The sequence below is a fragment of the Lynx rufus genome, unplaced genomic scaffold, assembly GCF_022079265.1.
Source record: "Lynx rufus isolate CCGP_SWC_20201006 ecotype Redwood Valley unplaced genomic scaffold, mLynRuf1.p SCAF_16, whole genome shotgun sequence".
Classification (NCBI taxonomy): domain Eukaryota; kingdom Metazoa; phylum Chordata; class Mammalia; order Carnivora; family Felidae; genus Lynx; species Lynx rufus.
The window spans coordinates 55735886-55751679 of NW_025814830.1; the positions used below are offsets into that span (position 1 = coordinate 55735886).

General features: G+C 58.5%; 1 protein-coding gene across 2 annotated transcripts in view; it reads right to left on the bottom strand.

Moving 5' to 3' along the window:
* Nucleotides 1-7917: 7917 nt before the first annotated feature.
* Nucleotides 7918-15794, bottom strand: part of FBXO31 (F-box protein 31) — a 45781-nt gene continuing 37904 nt past the window's right edge. For both annotated transcript variants that reach the window (XM_047078886.1, XM_047078885.1), the window contains 2 exons: nucleotides 15135-15538; nucleotides 7918-12316 (listed from right to left, as the gene is read on the bottom strand). In XM_047078886.1, the coding sequence (XP_046934842.1) occupies nucleotides 12094-12316; nucleotides 15135-15538 (627 nt within the window). In that variant the 3' untranslated portion in view covers nucleotides 7918-12093. The remainder of the gene's footprint in view (nucleotides 12317-15134; nucleotides 15539-15794) is intronic.

The following is a 15794-nucleotide window of genomic DNA, read 5'->3' on the forward strand; positions in this document are numbered from 1 at the left end:
CAGCCCAGAGAAACTCATTTGGGGACTGGGGGCCAAAATTTAGGGGAAAAAGAATGTCCTTTTGTGTGGAGGTTGGAAGCCTCAGGTCTCGGCTCCAGGAGGGAAGCCGGCCCGCAAGCAAGCGGAGCTGACAGATGGACAAAGCAGTGTCCGACCACAGTCCCTGAGCATCTGGATACACCCGTGTCTGAAGAGCTGCCCTCCGTTCTCAGCCGGTGGAACAGTAACCCGCCCCCCGGAGCTCCCGTCAGCGCAGACGTGCCCTCTGCCCTGCCTACGGGACACAAGCTACCGCTGGGCCGGGGTGACGTGGGGCCCGGGCGCCTGGCGGCGGGGCTGGGTCTGCCCCGGGTGCGGTGTCCGCGGCCCGGCGTGAGGGACTCAGGCACGCACCTGCCTGCCGCGACGCGCTCCGGGGAGTGCGTGCTGACAGACCCAACGGACACCCGGGGCGCCCGGAAGTGCCCGCCGCGGCTGTGACAGGGTGACGGGGTGGGAGGGAGCGGTGACCATCGTGAGGCGGCTGACGACACCACGGCCGGCTCCCACGCGTGCGGCTCCTCCCTGCAGCCAACGAGCACACGCACGCCGCGCACGGGCCCGCCCACCCCCAGGTCCCGCCCCTTCCGCCCGCCGCCCCCTCCAGGTCCCGCTCTTCCGGCCCGACGGCGCCGCTGACTGGCCGAAGCTCAGCCAATCACACGCCGTCTTCTAGGTATGTGCCCTCATCTGACGGCTGATTGGTCCCTGGCGGCACGGGCTCGAGGACGTAGGGTCGGCAGGTCGGACCGAGGCGGAGCGTAGCTGGATTCCCGGGCTGGAGCGGGGCTCAGAATCTCTGCCCGGGTCTCGGGCGCTGGGTGGTGAAAAGGCAGAGGCCGCCGGCCGGGCGTAACTCGTGGCGCCCTCAGGCCGCCGGTTGCCTCTCTCAAGTTCCGACGGAGCGGTGCGCACTGCATCTCACGTGGTGGCCGCCTAGCCGGCCCAGGCCTGGACGCTGCGGTCCCGACGGTGCCGGCCTGCGTGGCCCCGAGTCCCCGCGCTATGCGCGGTCGCTGGACGCGAGACTGGCCGCGCGTCTTTACAGACCGGATGAGGTCTGCCTCTCCGTGTTGTTCTGCTTTATCCCAGACTCCAGTTTCCAACTCTTGGCAAACGAGTTTACCCCCACCTTTTAGTATTTTCATGCCGACTATAATATTCTCCGTTAATCCAGTGTTTGCCCAAACCAACATGAGTAACTAACCCTGATGGGCGGCACCCCGATGGGCTGCCTCCTAGCCGTGGAGCGAACAGGATGCGCCCGGGCACTGCACAGGTTTCTTGGCTCCGCTGCTGAAGTGTTAGGGTCAGAACCTATGAACAGAGCTGAACTTCCAGCCAGGGCTCACATGTATGCTGTTTGGCCGGCATCCAAGCTCACTGGGCAGTGCCCCTGCCATATTAGCTGCCACATAGTTCAAACATCACCCCTGCGTGTTGTGTAAGTAATGTCACTAGTCTCTTTATTAATAGCTCATGACAAAATTGTCCAGGAATCTCACTACTAAACCAGCACTTTATTTACAGCTCTCTTGTCTCTGCCCGCCTGCCTTGGAGTCTCCATTCTGAGCCGACAGGAATATCACTGCAGCATAGAAGGCAGGCTCATGCCTTCTGGAAGCTCTGGCACACTGTCTTGCTGTTTCATGTCAAGAATAGCTCATCCCTGCCCCCATCACCTCCCCCTCCCCAGGAGTGGCTAGAAGGTCTAACAAACGCCAGCTTTATTGAGGATGTGGCAGGTGGAACCCTCATACATTGCTCACAAAATTGAAATAACTATTGGCAAACCGTTTGGCAATATTTACAAAACCTAAACATCTGAATGAATAGCCTGTAACCAAACAGTGCCTTGCCCAGGTATACACTCCAAAGAAATAAGAACTTAGTCCACCAGAAGGCACACACAAACCCAGCCAAAGCAACTTTTAACAGCTTCAAACCAGAAATGCACAGATGTCCACTCGCAGGAGAAAAGATGAAAGAAACCAGAACACTACACAATGACGAATACTACACAACCACAACCCACAACAGTGTAGAAGAAGCCAGACCCCACAGCATGCAGTGGGTGCACTGCATGTGTCACTGTAGTGACTGCACACGGACGACTGCAATCCAGGAAAGCAAATCCATCACCACACAGCGATCCAAAGCAGTCCTTGCCCACTCTGCCCTGAGTGCTCAGTCACAGGAGCTTGTTCCCAACTCTGGCCCTGCCTGTGTGTTATCAGGCGGCTCGCCTCACTTCTCCAAGCCTGGGTGTCATCTGTAAAATAGTGAGAGCCATAGAACCAATCCACAGGACGTTGGAGAAGATGAGATTTAAGACCAGACACGGTGTAAGCCTCCCGGGCAGGTCAGCCTGTCCTTACACAAGTATGGCAGCTCCCTGTATTTTCCCTTTCCCCACCCACTTAAGGCAGAGCTTGACTCATTGCCACTGCCTCAGAGGAGAGAAGTCAGACCAGAGAAGCCTGCGGCCATTAAACATTTCTCGGTTTGGCTTTTGTTTCCAAAACCCCCAGGTAGGAGGAGGAGGAGGAACAGAGAGAGACCTCTATGTCCCAGAATCATGGGGTAGTTGTGCAGTGCGGTCACCAACCGAGAATCCCTGGCTGAGAGCATGATGAGTGGGCCTGTGTTCCACCTGCACTGTCCCCTGGGCCCGTCCCCACTCCCGACCTTATATGACCTGCATAGGAGCACACCGTAGAGCTAGCAGGAGCCACCAGACCAGAGGGAACAGTCTAGCCTGGCTTGAAGGGGATGGAGAAGTGCTGGGCCACTGAGGCAGCCATGGCCAGCATCTGTGTGTCTCTTCCTCCCCATCCCCATAGCACCCACGTGTCCATGGCTGTCAGCTCCTGTAACTGCCCGGAAATGACACCCAGCCACCAGAGAGTCTCCAGACCCCCGTCTGGAGGCAGGCCAGGAGTGTCAGGATTAATGCCCCTGGGAGCAGCCCTCAGCAATGACAGGGAACGTGGATAAGTATCTGAGCTTTCGTGCCCGCAGGTGGCATGTTGCATACTGCCCCCCAGCTTCCCTGCAGGACCGAACCCCAGCTGCCCACATTGCTGCCCCCCTCCCTTGATGATGCCCTTTGCAATGCCCCTTGCTTCTCACCTCCCCATACCCTATCCCAGGTCATCTCCCCAATAATATACCTGCAGGTCTTAGCTCAGGACTGGCTTTTAGGGAAATCAGCCAGGACAGGCCCCTCCTGCCACCCCTGTGACCATCCCTTGCAGCCTGGAGGGGCTCTTTCAGATGGTCACGAAGCCTCGTGCCGCCTGCATCTGGCACAGAGCCTCGGTCCAGGGCCAGCTGTGCCCTCAGAGAGCTGGTGGCAGAGGGGACTCTCCCCAGCCACTCCTGCATGTGTGGAGGTGGGGGGGGGGGGGCAGGCTGCAACAGCACGGGGCTAAGTGAGCACCAACAAAGCTTTTCAAACCGACAAGCCCTGGGCAGGTGTAGAACAAGTGAAGGAGGGCGACCACAGCCTTGCCGGGGCTCAGGCAAGAGGAGTGACGCATCTCCAAACACCAGCAGGCACGGTCCACGTTCTTGCACGGTCCCTTGTTCCAAACCGGGTTTCCCAAAGATATGGACCTCCTCTAGTAGTCAGAGAAAAGGGCCTGTCCTCTACTCCAGACGAGGACCTGACCCACAGTTACAAGCAGGGGTGGGGCCAAGTGGGGATGCCCGTGTGACATGACAGAGCTGGCTGCCAAGACAGAGGGCCCAAAGGGGCAGGTCACACGCCCACCCCTGTGGGCAGACAGAACAAGGGAGAGGCCACCAGCAGGAAGGACACTGTCCTCAGGACCACCAGAGCGCTGCCACCAGGGCTGTGGCTGGGGTACTGCCACCTCCCACTCCTCTTGGCTTGTCCACGTCCGTATCTTTGAGAACCTTGTGACTACAAAAGCCTGTATTGTTGCTAACCCAGAAGTTGTGATTTTGTTTTGAAGTTTGCTATCACAGGATAACCTTGCCTGACTGACCCATGACAGGCTCAGGAAAGGGGTTCTACAAAGCTAAGCCCGTGGGTTGGGTAAAAACAAGATTTAAAAATATTTTTTTCAAACTTTTTAAGTAGGCTTCGCGTCCAGCGCAGAACCCAACACAGGGCTTGCACTCAGGACCCTGAGATCAAGATTCGGACGCTTAACCGACTGAGCTACCCAGCTACCCCTAAACTTTTTTTTTCTTTTTTAAGTAATCTCTACACCCAAAGTGGGGCTCAAATTCACAACTCCAAGATCAAGAGTCACACGCTCACGTCCCTCATTAGGAACACTTTGGGGTCTCTTGAAGTAACCCTTCTCAGCCTAGTCTGGGTCAAGGTCATGCCAGGTGCCACAGACTCTTGCAGTATGTTGTGTTAATGGCTCCCTGGAGGCAGAACTCACTTTTTCGCTCAGATTGGGGCCCTGCATTTGACCGGCCCCACTGGTGGGCATCATTCTGTACAAGTCTGCTGCCCCACATCCTTACCCTTCCTTGTGGGGTCGCAGGCTCCATTGTCACCCCTTACTGTCCCTGCCTCTCCAACCACACCATTCTGGAGCTCTCTCTTCAGTGAGCTGTGTACCCTCAGCACCTTGGTCTCCCTTTCCTTCTCCCTCACCGTGTCCTGCACTCTGCTGAGATGCCACCACCACCACCCTTACCATCATCAGAGTGCCATAGGAGGGACGCAGCCCAAGCCAGACAACCAGGCTCACAGAGAGTTTGTTCATTTCCAGATGCTTGTCACTGTCTCAGGCCAGCACCAAGGACCCATGTCCTAGTGCTTTCCATGAGATCAGAGCGTCCTCTGGGATGGGCTCCACACCAGGTCTCCCCATGCCCATGGCGCTCTGGAAGCCTGCGTCCCAACAGAACTATGGGATGTTGGCAGCAGGGCAGAGAAGCTCCATGGTGATAAGGGCCATCTACCTGGGCTCCGTAGCCTCTGTCCCCATCCCAGGTCTTGGAAGGAGCCTGAGGAGACAACAGGAATTGGGTCTAGGTACTCACTGGCCTCTGGTCCACAGGGGTGCCCAGCAGCAGCTCTCTGAATGACAATCTGCAGAGGGGCTGACCTGCCCATCCCCTGCAGGCTTAGGGCTCCCTGGCGGAGATGACAGCATCCCTGAGCCAGTGTCTGGGCACCTGCTGTCCACAGAGTGGTCTCAGCGCTCTGCTGAAGTGGGCCCCAGGGCTGAGTCACTAACAGCTGGGACTCCCGAGACCGCATTCGGCCCAGCAGCACACCCAGATGACAAATCAGATCTACTTCCCAGGCCAGGCCTGTTCTAACCCAAATCCCCACGGCAGCCTCCTGCGCAATGCCTCCCACCTCCACCAGCGGTCCCTTCTCAGCTTGGCAGCCAGGGCTCCTGGGGGCTCTGAGTGCAAGACCCAGGCCTCCCTCTGTCCCTGGGACACCACGTGACCTGTGCCTGTGTGAATGCAAGCACACGCACGTGCATAGAGACACAGACCCACACATAATGCACACGGTGTTATCTATGGTATTCAAAGGTCACGGGGAGTATTAGAAAAGAGTCTAAGAAGGCTCCTTGGAGGGAGATGGTGACTGGCACGCTGCGTGCTGTGGCTCTATTCTGGAAACTTGACGTTCTGAGAAAGGCAGAGCCACGGGATGCAGGCCAACCAGCGACCGCGGCTCGGAAAGGGGAGTAGGACTCTATCCCGATCGTGGTGCTTGTTCACAGCTGCGTGCACACGCTAAACATTCACATAAATCACAACGAACCTAACCAAGAAAAGGAAAAAGGACAGCTCAACCATCTGTCACCAAAGAGCGAGGGACAGCTGTTTGTTAAAAACACGTTCCTCTGAGCCCTCTTCCCAAAAGATACTGGGAAAGGAGATAGTTGTTACACAGCATGGAGGACAGCCACGGAAGAGGTGTGCTGCACGCAGCACCAGAACCCTTAGCGGGGTTGGGAAGCTATGGATGCTCAAACCCTCTCCCCAGAGGCCGTGGTTCAGCATCCCGGGGCTGGGCAGGCATCTCCCTCCCTAAACTCCTGGTGATGCTGAGCTGCACACCCGGCCACCCCACGGGCCCAACGGCAGGCAGCACTAGTGCCGACAATGGCCCTCGCCTTCTCCTGACCACCAGGGGCCAGGACAAGGGTGCCAGGGACGGTAGCACCGGTACCGGGAGAAGCCAAAACTACGGAGCACCAGAGACCCAGCTCCCGAGCCCCTACCGAAGGTCCGGGAGTGACGTCCCTCCTGGGTCGAGGGAGACGGGTGAGGACACAGCACTTCACCCACAGACTACGCCCTATAGGTACTGGGCCAGGCACCACCCAAGCCAGGCACCACAGTCCATATGCCTGCTTCCGTGTTGGCCTTGACACTCCACCGCACAGGGGATAGACCACACTCTGATAGGGTACCCCCGAGTGTCCAAGGGAGGCCCCTGGGCCCATTTGGGGGACCATCTTGTGCTGTGACCTGTGCAGGCCTGAGACCCCGCCTCTTGTTCACTGCTGTGTCTACAACGTTCAGCACCACGTGTGGAGCATGGAGGTGCAGGTACTAACCCCATGGTTCCCCACAAGGTGACCACCCACAGGAGACACCGGCCATGTCTGCAGGCATTTGGGGTTGCCATGATGGGGAGATCAGGGAGGATGTTCAATGCCCTACAGCATCGGATGGCTCCAGCACAGAACCCCATGCCCCCACACATGGAAGACTGAGCACCCAGCCAGCTCCAAACAAGCAGCTAGGGCTTGGGGACAGAGCAGCCCTAGGAGTCAGGAGGTGCTGAGCCAGAAGTGGGACTGGTCCCCATAAAGATCTTGGGTCTGTGGCTGGGTCACTGCAGGACAGCAAGACAGTCTGGGAAGGGAAGGCTGGGTCTGCTTCTGAGACCTCCCTCTAGGGCCCCCCAACACATGAGGGCAGTCCACTACCTCCTTCCCTCTGATTCTGCTCCCCAAGAAACACCTGTTCCTCCCAGAGCTGGACATCCACACAAGGGCCTATGGGTGGAGGAAGGGGCTGCAGGCGCTGCCCTCCACGTGTGCAGAGCATCTGGCCCCTGCAGCCCTGTTTCCAAAAACCAGGTGCTGGCAGACAGCCTTCCAGCACTCATGGATTTTCAAGTCATGCTGGCTGGTGTCACACGTGCATGCAGCCACCCTAAATCCCCCAGCAGAGGCCAGGCTACAGAGGGCCCCAGGAGGGAGCACAGGGAGATACAGGACGCACACACGGTGCTTGGCCAGGGCCCTGCCAGCCACAGCCTCCTGCGGGGGAAGGACCAGCCAGCCCTCCTCCAGGGGACCAGTGGGCCTAAGCCAGTGCCCAGATAGAGGAGGGGAGTGCTCCTGCCCGAGTGGGAACAGAAAGTTCTTGTACTCCTGTATTAAATTCTTGCACTGTTCACAAGATAACTTTCACAAACAGAAAAAAACAAACCCGAAAATGAGCTGTGTGCCCTCAGCTGTGTGCCCACCACAGAGCACAGCCCCAGCCCTCTTCTATTCAGCCAATCTTATCCTGTTCTCAGAAAAACCAAACTCTTTTTGAATTTAGTCTAAGAAAATGCCACAGTGGCCCCCACTCCTTCTGGGCCACCGCTCGGGGATGGGGCCATATATCAAGCCAAGGTCAAGAGCGATCCAGAGACCTACCGTGGTCTGGGTTCCAAGGGATCACTTACCGCTTCATTCCACGACAGAGAAACCAAAACTCAGTCAAGTCCTCATGTGAGAGGCTCCCAGAGGGCCCCCCAACCCCGCCAGGATCCAGCCCCCTCCTTTGGCTGTCAGCCCCCCACCTCGTATTGTTTATGGCTCTGGATCACATCCCAAAAGAAACAATTACAAAGCACACAACGAGGTTTCAAAAACTGGTTTATGGAGAAACAGCCCCACAAGGTCCCATCCGGTGACAACGCTGGGCACAGGCTCACAGCAGTGGCTCCTCGGGGCGTGGCCCTGCATGGCCCCTGCTCCAGCCCACCCTACACCAGAGCAGATGCCTGGGGGCGGACAGCGACTCCCCACGCCTCACCTGTGGCTGTCAGGGCGTGGGACTTCAAGATCAAGCAGCATAAATGTGCTTCTTCTCCAAGTAGGCTATGTGATCTCAAATAACAACCAAAAGTAAAATCAGACTAAAAAAGCACGGGTTCGGAGCCCTTCCTGGGTTTGGTTGGTCTCCCTGTGAGCACACAAAGGACCAAGCCTCGGTGCTGCCGCTGGTCGCCCACGCCACCGAGCACTCGGTACTTTGGCACTGTTTCGTCCCTGTGCACAGCTTCGGGCAAACCAACAGCGTCATGGCTTTCTCTACTCACTCAATGCTTCTGAGAACGTGTAGCCAGGTGACATTCCAGATCTCCCAAACATAAAGACAGGGACGTCAGCGTATGTGAGCACTGGGATTGGCCACGGACTGGGGCACGCTAGCCTCAAGCCAGGGAGGGCTGCACGAGAACATTCCCATAAGCATTCCTAGCACTTGGAGCACGAAGGCAGAAGACGGGGTGAAAGGTTCTCACACTGCAGGACAGCCTCCTCAAAGCACTGAGTCTACACGGGGCGCTCGTCCTCAACACAGCAGACACCGTGGGCACGAGGGGCTCAGAAATCCCAGGAATCCCGTGACTGAGTTGCCAAGTAAAGGGACTGGACAGGGTCTTCTGCATCACCGCTCACGAGCACTACAAGGTGACCACACCTCAGCAGGGCGAGACACCCGGACACCCCACAGATAGAAATCCAGCCCCGAACATGGCAACCGTCGAGCACAGAGGATCAGCTGGCTGACGGAGGGGCCTTGCCCGACTGGGACCCAGCAGTAAACCACGCCAGGTTCTCAGGGAAAGAGGAAGTCTGCCATGGCGGCTCCGGCTCGAAGTCTGTTCCACATGAAGTGGGAAAGCAGGCCCGGCCTGCTCCTAACCGTAGGCCACCGTGGCAGCCCTCCCGCCCTCTGCCTTGGCCAGAAGGAAGGCCGGGGGTACAGGCACCCACCCAAGCCGCCTGGATCAGGACAAGAGGGGAGGGAGGGAAGGAGGGAGCGGCGGGTGGCTGTGACCCTGAGCAACAGCCACAGGGAGCCAGCTGCCCAGACAGAGGGCCTGAGGGGTGAGGCCAGGAAGCGAGGCCCCGTCTGGAGCGTGGGAGGGAGGATTCTGGAACTCCCGCCTCACAAGGCCTCCAAACCTGCTCCCCAGCAGCAGACACTGCAGGTCTAAGCTGGGCGGGCCAGCATAACCAGAGAGACCGCCAGGCCCGATTCGCACAGGGAAGAAATCAAGGCCATTTGCAGCAGCCTTATGCAGGGAACCTTCAGCCCCAACACAGAGGAACCCAAAGACTCACATCTGAAACCTCTAATCACGTGCTTCCGGGTCAAGTCCAGAACAGCACATGCCCAGGTGTGCACAGACACAACTGAGGCTCCTGCCACCATAAAGCACAACAGACGTCCCCGGTGTCACGGCAGCTCGGTGGCGAGTAAAGGTGACATCAACCGGCGGAAAACATCCAAAGACCAACCTGGATCCACCTGCCACCTTCCCCCAGTCAAGCTCCACAAGGGCGCAGACAGCCCCTGAACTGGGCCATTCAGGTTCCTTTTTGGGACCTGCTTTATCAAAACCCCAGCTGCCTTTAGGCTTCCAACCACAACTTCAGCCTTGTTGAATCCTCACCTGCAACAAATTAACGGGCTGGAAGCCGCCCTGACGAGTGGGGTGCGCACTCTGCCGGAAGGGGCGCCTGCTGGGACTGGTTTGCACGGACCCTGCACACTCACCTACAAACTGGAAACCAGAACCGGCCACGGATAGGCCAAGTGGGAAACAACACGTACTCTGGGCCCCCGGCTGCGCAGGTGACACACTCTCACCATCCACCGCCACGGACCCCACCTGGCATTACCCAGGCCGCTGCCCACCCTTCGGCCCCACAGGCCCCCGTCTGACACCAGAGACGGGATGGTGCGAATGCAGCCAACAGCCACTGCCAGTGGAAACCACGTAAAAAGGCCCACGCTCCAGAGGCAGGTCCCACAGTCTGGGTTTGAGACTGGTTTTTCATCAGAAAGGTTCATTTTCGATCCAAATGGGTTTCAAGGATGAGGGGAGGCCCAGGTGGAAAAGCCTCAGAATGAGCCTCCGAGCGAGCCCCAGGCTCGGGCAAAGTGGGACACACAGCGGCCACACACCCAGCCGGCCCTGCCCCGTCCTGCCCGAGGCTTCGCGGACGTGGTTACTGCCATGCGGGAGCAGCCACAAGGGGCAGGGATGGGAACGCTTGGAGGCTTGCTTGGTCCTGCGAAGACACGAACACAGACCACGCCTCAGCCTGACTCCAGGTCCTACCAGAAGCAAGTGAGGGGCGAGCTCGGCATCTCCGACAGCCGGCCAGGAGGGACCTCCCCCCCGCCTTCTCCACTTGCCTCCTTCCCGCGTCAGAGTCTGGACAGAACCTCCTAGAAAGTCTGCCTTTTAGGGGCCGTGCCCCAGAGCTTATCAATTCTATGATTCTGGGAAGCAAAGGAAGTTCAAAGTTGCCAAATGTACTGAAGCTACAGCAATAGGGATTTTTATTTAAAAAAAAAAAAACAAAAAAAAACAAAAAAAACAAGGCCAGTCAGGGAGAAATTCGTCAGGAAAACAGGACATGTTTCATGGGACATCTCAGGTTGGTCTCTACATGAAGGCACCACAAAGCTGCCCCCTTCCCTGGGGTCCCTTGCCCCCAGCACAAGGGCTCAGCACAGTCCACCCAGCAGGGGCGAGCCACAGACAGGGGGACGAAGTCTGCCCCCTGCCCCGGTGGAGCGCCTGCCATGGAAGGGGAGCATGGTGACAGCTCTCTGCAGGCTGGAAGCGGAGCAGGAGCTAATTCTTGGGGGGTCTACGTGCATTCAGGGCTCTGTTCTTCAGGAGACACTAAGATCAGCAGAGACCTTACAACAGCGGGTCCCCAAACGCAGGTGTCCATGGGACACGGGCACACCACCGGCAGAAGCGTCCGTGCTCAGGGTCTCCACACTGGAGGAGCCCGAGATGCCCTGGTCTCCAAAGTGCATTCCACATGTATGGGGTGACTTTTCTAGAAAGCTGCCCTGTTACCCACAAAGGGGCTCCAAAGTCATCTTGTGCAACCACTCTGCTGCTTTAACACTTCCGAGAACAGCACCTGTGTATACTAAGCAAATGGGAAAAGGCAGGGCTGGTTCAGATGTGGCCCTGCAGAATTCTGAAGAAGGTTCTGGGATAAGTGGCTCAGCTCAGGGTTCTGACACCAGAGCATGTGCAGGAGGTGGATGGGGGGGTGTGCAAACAAATGCCCTGCCTCGAATTGGCTGCAGCAAAGGTCTTGATTCTAAAGCTGGAGAGAGGCCAGGGCCTCCAAGCTGCCCAAAGGCCCACCATGACGTTTCCTACTGACCCGTATCACTAACCCCACTGCGCTGATTCACAAGCCCATCAGAGGTGAAATGCTTCTGTCCAAAATCCAAGCAGGTTAGTAAAGACACAGGAATTCAGTCCAGGGTCCTGGCCTGATACACCCGACCCCCTGGAGCTCCCTCACTGCACACACTGTGCCCCACCCAGGCTGTAGAACGCTCACCTCACAGAGGCCCTCGCCCCAGACCCTTGCCAGACCGCAGCCACGGTCACTCGCCTCACACATGATCCCGATCGTTAGCCCCCAGGGTCGCTCTGCCTGACCCAAAAAACGTTCAGCAGGCCAAGGACAAACCCAGTTTCTCCAGCTGAGTTGTTCACAAAACTGTGCAGCCAGCCCTCTCCATCAGTTCTGTCCTGGGTCATTCTTTCTGTGAGACAAGCTCAGTCAGCCTTCCCATGAGCTACTGACGAGGACACGGGCATACGTCGCACACTCTGTACAGAGTTTTGGGGTGGCTGGGCCGAGACTCCTACGAGATGGGTGTTCTGGTCAGAAGGCCGAATCTCCAAAGTGCATGCTGCTTCCTGTCCCGGGCGGCAGGGTCCGGGGCCCCGGGAGCCGCCCCACAGGAAGTGGCCCGTCAGGAGGTCAGGGACTGGATGTTCTTCAGCATCTCCTCGAAAGCCTGTGGGGACGGCGCCTCTGCGTTCCGGAAGGTGGCCCGCACCCTGCTGTACAGGCTGAAGGATTTCAGCTCGAGCCAGATGAACCCGAAGCGGTCCTCGTCGAACAGGATAAAGACTCCAGGAGTGCGCTCAGGGCTGGTGAAGCCATGGCCGGCGATGAGGCCCGTGCCGTAAAAACTGAACAAAGACAAGAGGAAAAGTGCATGGGGAGGGAATGAGAGGGACCCAGAAGGAGTGCACCGGGCCCCAGTCCGGCCCTGTCCGCCTGGGCTGTTGCAACGCCCGCCCCCCGCGCCCCTGCCAGCCCCTCCTCCCGCCAGCAGGAAGCCGCAGGCCTCAAGGCCCACGAGAGCCCGTCTTGCCCGGATCACCTAGCAACCCTAACTGCCCAATGCACCAAACCACGGGCCGACGGTTGGGCTCACCCGGCTAAAGGAAGAGGGTCTCCAGCAGCCCCAACCACGTACCGCTGTCCCAAAGGACACCTTCACAAAGCTGGCCTAGGTAACCAGCCTTAATTCCAGGGATGCTTATGTTAGCACGTCAACGACTCAAATACAATCAATAAAGACTTACTGTCACGAACCCAGCAGGCAGAACTTCCAGATTTCCATAAGGCCAAGTTTCAAGTTTCAAGACCAGGGTCAGACTAAGCTACGTTTATGTCTTTCTTGCCAAGAATTTGGGGCTCCTACAAATAGGTAATAGGGATGGGGGCTGGGCCCATCTCCTGGGACCCCCACCTCCAGCCACCACACCAAGGCTCCCCTGGGCGGGAGAGGAGAGCAGGCCTGTGCCTGAGGGTGTGCACAGGAGGGTGTTTGGGGAAAACCTAACGTGGGAAAGCAGCACCAGAGGCCACAGGGAGGCCAGGTCCTGAATTGGTGTGGTGGCAAGGCCTCGCAGACACAAGAACCGAACAGGAGGGACCGCAGCACGCCCCTCCCAGGTCACAGAGCCCAATATTCAGCAGGTCCTGCGTGTCCACCGCAGGGCTGGCCTCAGAGCGCCCTGGGGAGCCACGGCTGAGCCACAAAACACTACGAGTTTTCCATTTCCTAAGGACAGCAGAGCCCTATTTCATGACCTCTGATAAATTCACATCAGTCTAAATCCTACCGGAACGCGATTTGCATGTCTCCTCCAGGAAAACCCAAATTCAGCCACTTTGGTGACAACTGAGCAGCATGAAGAAATGGAACTGATTTTCCCAGTGGGAGACAACAGAACACACGCTGATCTCTGCTCAGGTTCCTGGAGCTGGGCTCCTGAAACCCACATAAATTCCGAGGGGATGGGGCGCCTGGGTGGCGCAGTCGGTTGAGCGTCCGACTTCAGCCAGGTCACGCTCTGTCTCTCTCTGTCTCAAAAATAAATAAACGTTGAAAAAAAAAAAAAAAATTCCGAGGGGATAAGAACACCAGGAGGTGACTCAGGTGGCCCCCGGATGGCAGGTGGATCAGAAGCCTGGAATCCTCGGCTGCTCCGCGATCCCCCAGAGAGGGGAGAGGGCTACAAACGGAGCTAATGACCGACCAGGCCTACGCGAGGAAACCTCCAGAACAACCCACAGTATGGGGTTCAGGGAGCTCCCAGGTGGGGGAACACGTCCACCCCAGTCCCAGGGCGGGTCAGGGTCCCACGCATCTCGTCGTGTGGCTGTCCATCTATGTCCTTTGTCACCGCCTTCAGCAAGATGGTGAATGTAGTGTTTCTCTGACTTCCGTGAGCCGCCCCAGCACATTCATTGAACATGAGGAGGGGGTCGCGGAATCCCCGACCTACAGCTGGCTGGTCGGAAGCACGGAGACAAACTGGACTGGTAACAGGCGGCTGAGGGGGCAGGGCAGTCTTGCAGGGTCTGACATCATCCTGGGTGCACAGTGTCAGGACCCAGTCGAGTGGCAGACACCGGTTGGCATCATGGAGAATTGCTTGCAGGTGTGGGGCACTGGGCGCTCAGAGCCAATTTAGCCGCCCAGCCCATGCAGACACTTCAGTCCTCCTCGGGGAGCTCAGTGCCCTGCCCACACTCTAGTGGGCATGTGAAGTGCCAGTCACAGGGCCCAGGGGTCAAGGCAACAGACAGACCTCTGCACATAACTGGACACACGTGGAAGCCAAGCGGCTATGATGCCACGAGACGGGTCATTCCCTCAACACGTCCCCTAGGGCGACGGTCCAGGAGAACTTCCTGCAATGATGGAACATTCTAGACCTGCAGAGCCCAACACACCCGAGGCTGCCGGCTGGGGATGCGGCCAATGTGACTGAGGACCCGAGTCTGTCCTTTTAGGTCATCTCAGCTCCAGCAGCCCTGGAGGTTAGGGCTGGGGCGAGGGTCTCCTCATGGGTCCTCCAGGGCTGGGTCCGGGGCAGATGAAGGGAGAGGCCTGAGACAAAACCCTAAGAACATGAGTCAAGAAGCAGGAAGCTGGCCCTGCGTCAGGGAACCTCCCAGCCTCTGTGGGGAGGACAGTGCACCACCAGCCCTTTACACATGCTTTCTGAGTTGGGAGGGAATCCACAGGAAGAAATGAAGGACTGACGCTGGAGTATGTCCAGCAGGAGATGGAGGGAGACCCCCAACAGGCCTCACCGGCAAGGACACCAGATGAACTCAAGCCGGCTTCTAGGGACACAGGTTGGGAGGGCCCCCTCCTCACCGGCTACCTTCGCCACCGCCGGTAGACTCAGCTGTCTACCCTTCCCCTGACTGTGCAATGGCAGGCATCTGAGAGGAGGCCTCACGCCCGGCGGTTCTAATAAGCCCCCTTTGAGGCTCCCCAGGGGTGAGAGCTCAGGAGCCCCCGAAGTCTGAGATGTGGCCGTGCAGCCCAGGGAAGGACGCTGCCCACTCGGGCCCGAGCTGGAACCCAGAGAGAGTTCCCCGCCCAATGCAGCGAGCCCTGCGCTGGCCCCACAGCCCGCGTCCACGCTGGCTGGGCAGGGGGGCTCTCCGGAAGGCCTGTCGCGGCCGCCCTGGCATCCTTACCACATCCTGCAGGTGCGGGGGTAGTCCTCGTTCCGCGAGCTCACGCCCACAGGCAACACGAACGGCTGCCCCTGCCCGGACTGGGCCGGCTGCTCGGGTGCAGGCGCCGCTGCGGCCGCGGCCTCTCCGTCCGCAGGCCCCCCGCCCTTCTCGGCAGGCAGCTCCACGCTGGGCTGGGCAGGGCCCCGCTGGGGCTCGCGGGGGCTCTGCGGGGCGCGGCCCTCGCCGTCCTCGGCCCCGTCCTCCTGCTGCTGCTGCTGCTCCTGGCGCACCTGCTCCCGAACCTCCAGGACGATGCGGGACAGCTCGTTGAAGCTGCGGAGGCTCTCCACATCAGGCAGCTGGATGCGGTGCATGAGGTCAATCTCCACCGTCTGCTGCCCAGCAGGGATGTTGGGGTCACCCTGAGGAGCGAGCGGGCGGCCGTCAGCGGGGCTCGGAGACCGGCACAGACACGCTGCACGGTTTCCAGCTCAGAGCACGGCACACCTCTGGCCAAAGGAGCTCACTCCAGCATTCCCACTGACTTAGCAGCAACTCCTTACGAAGTAAGAACGTCTTAGATGCCCGTAAAAACTAAGTGCCTACGGCAGGCAACCCATCTGTGAAGGGGTCTTTGAAAACACGGACCTGACAGCATCCGAGTGACCTTGTGAGGTG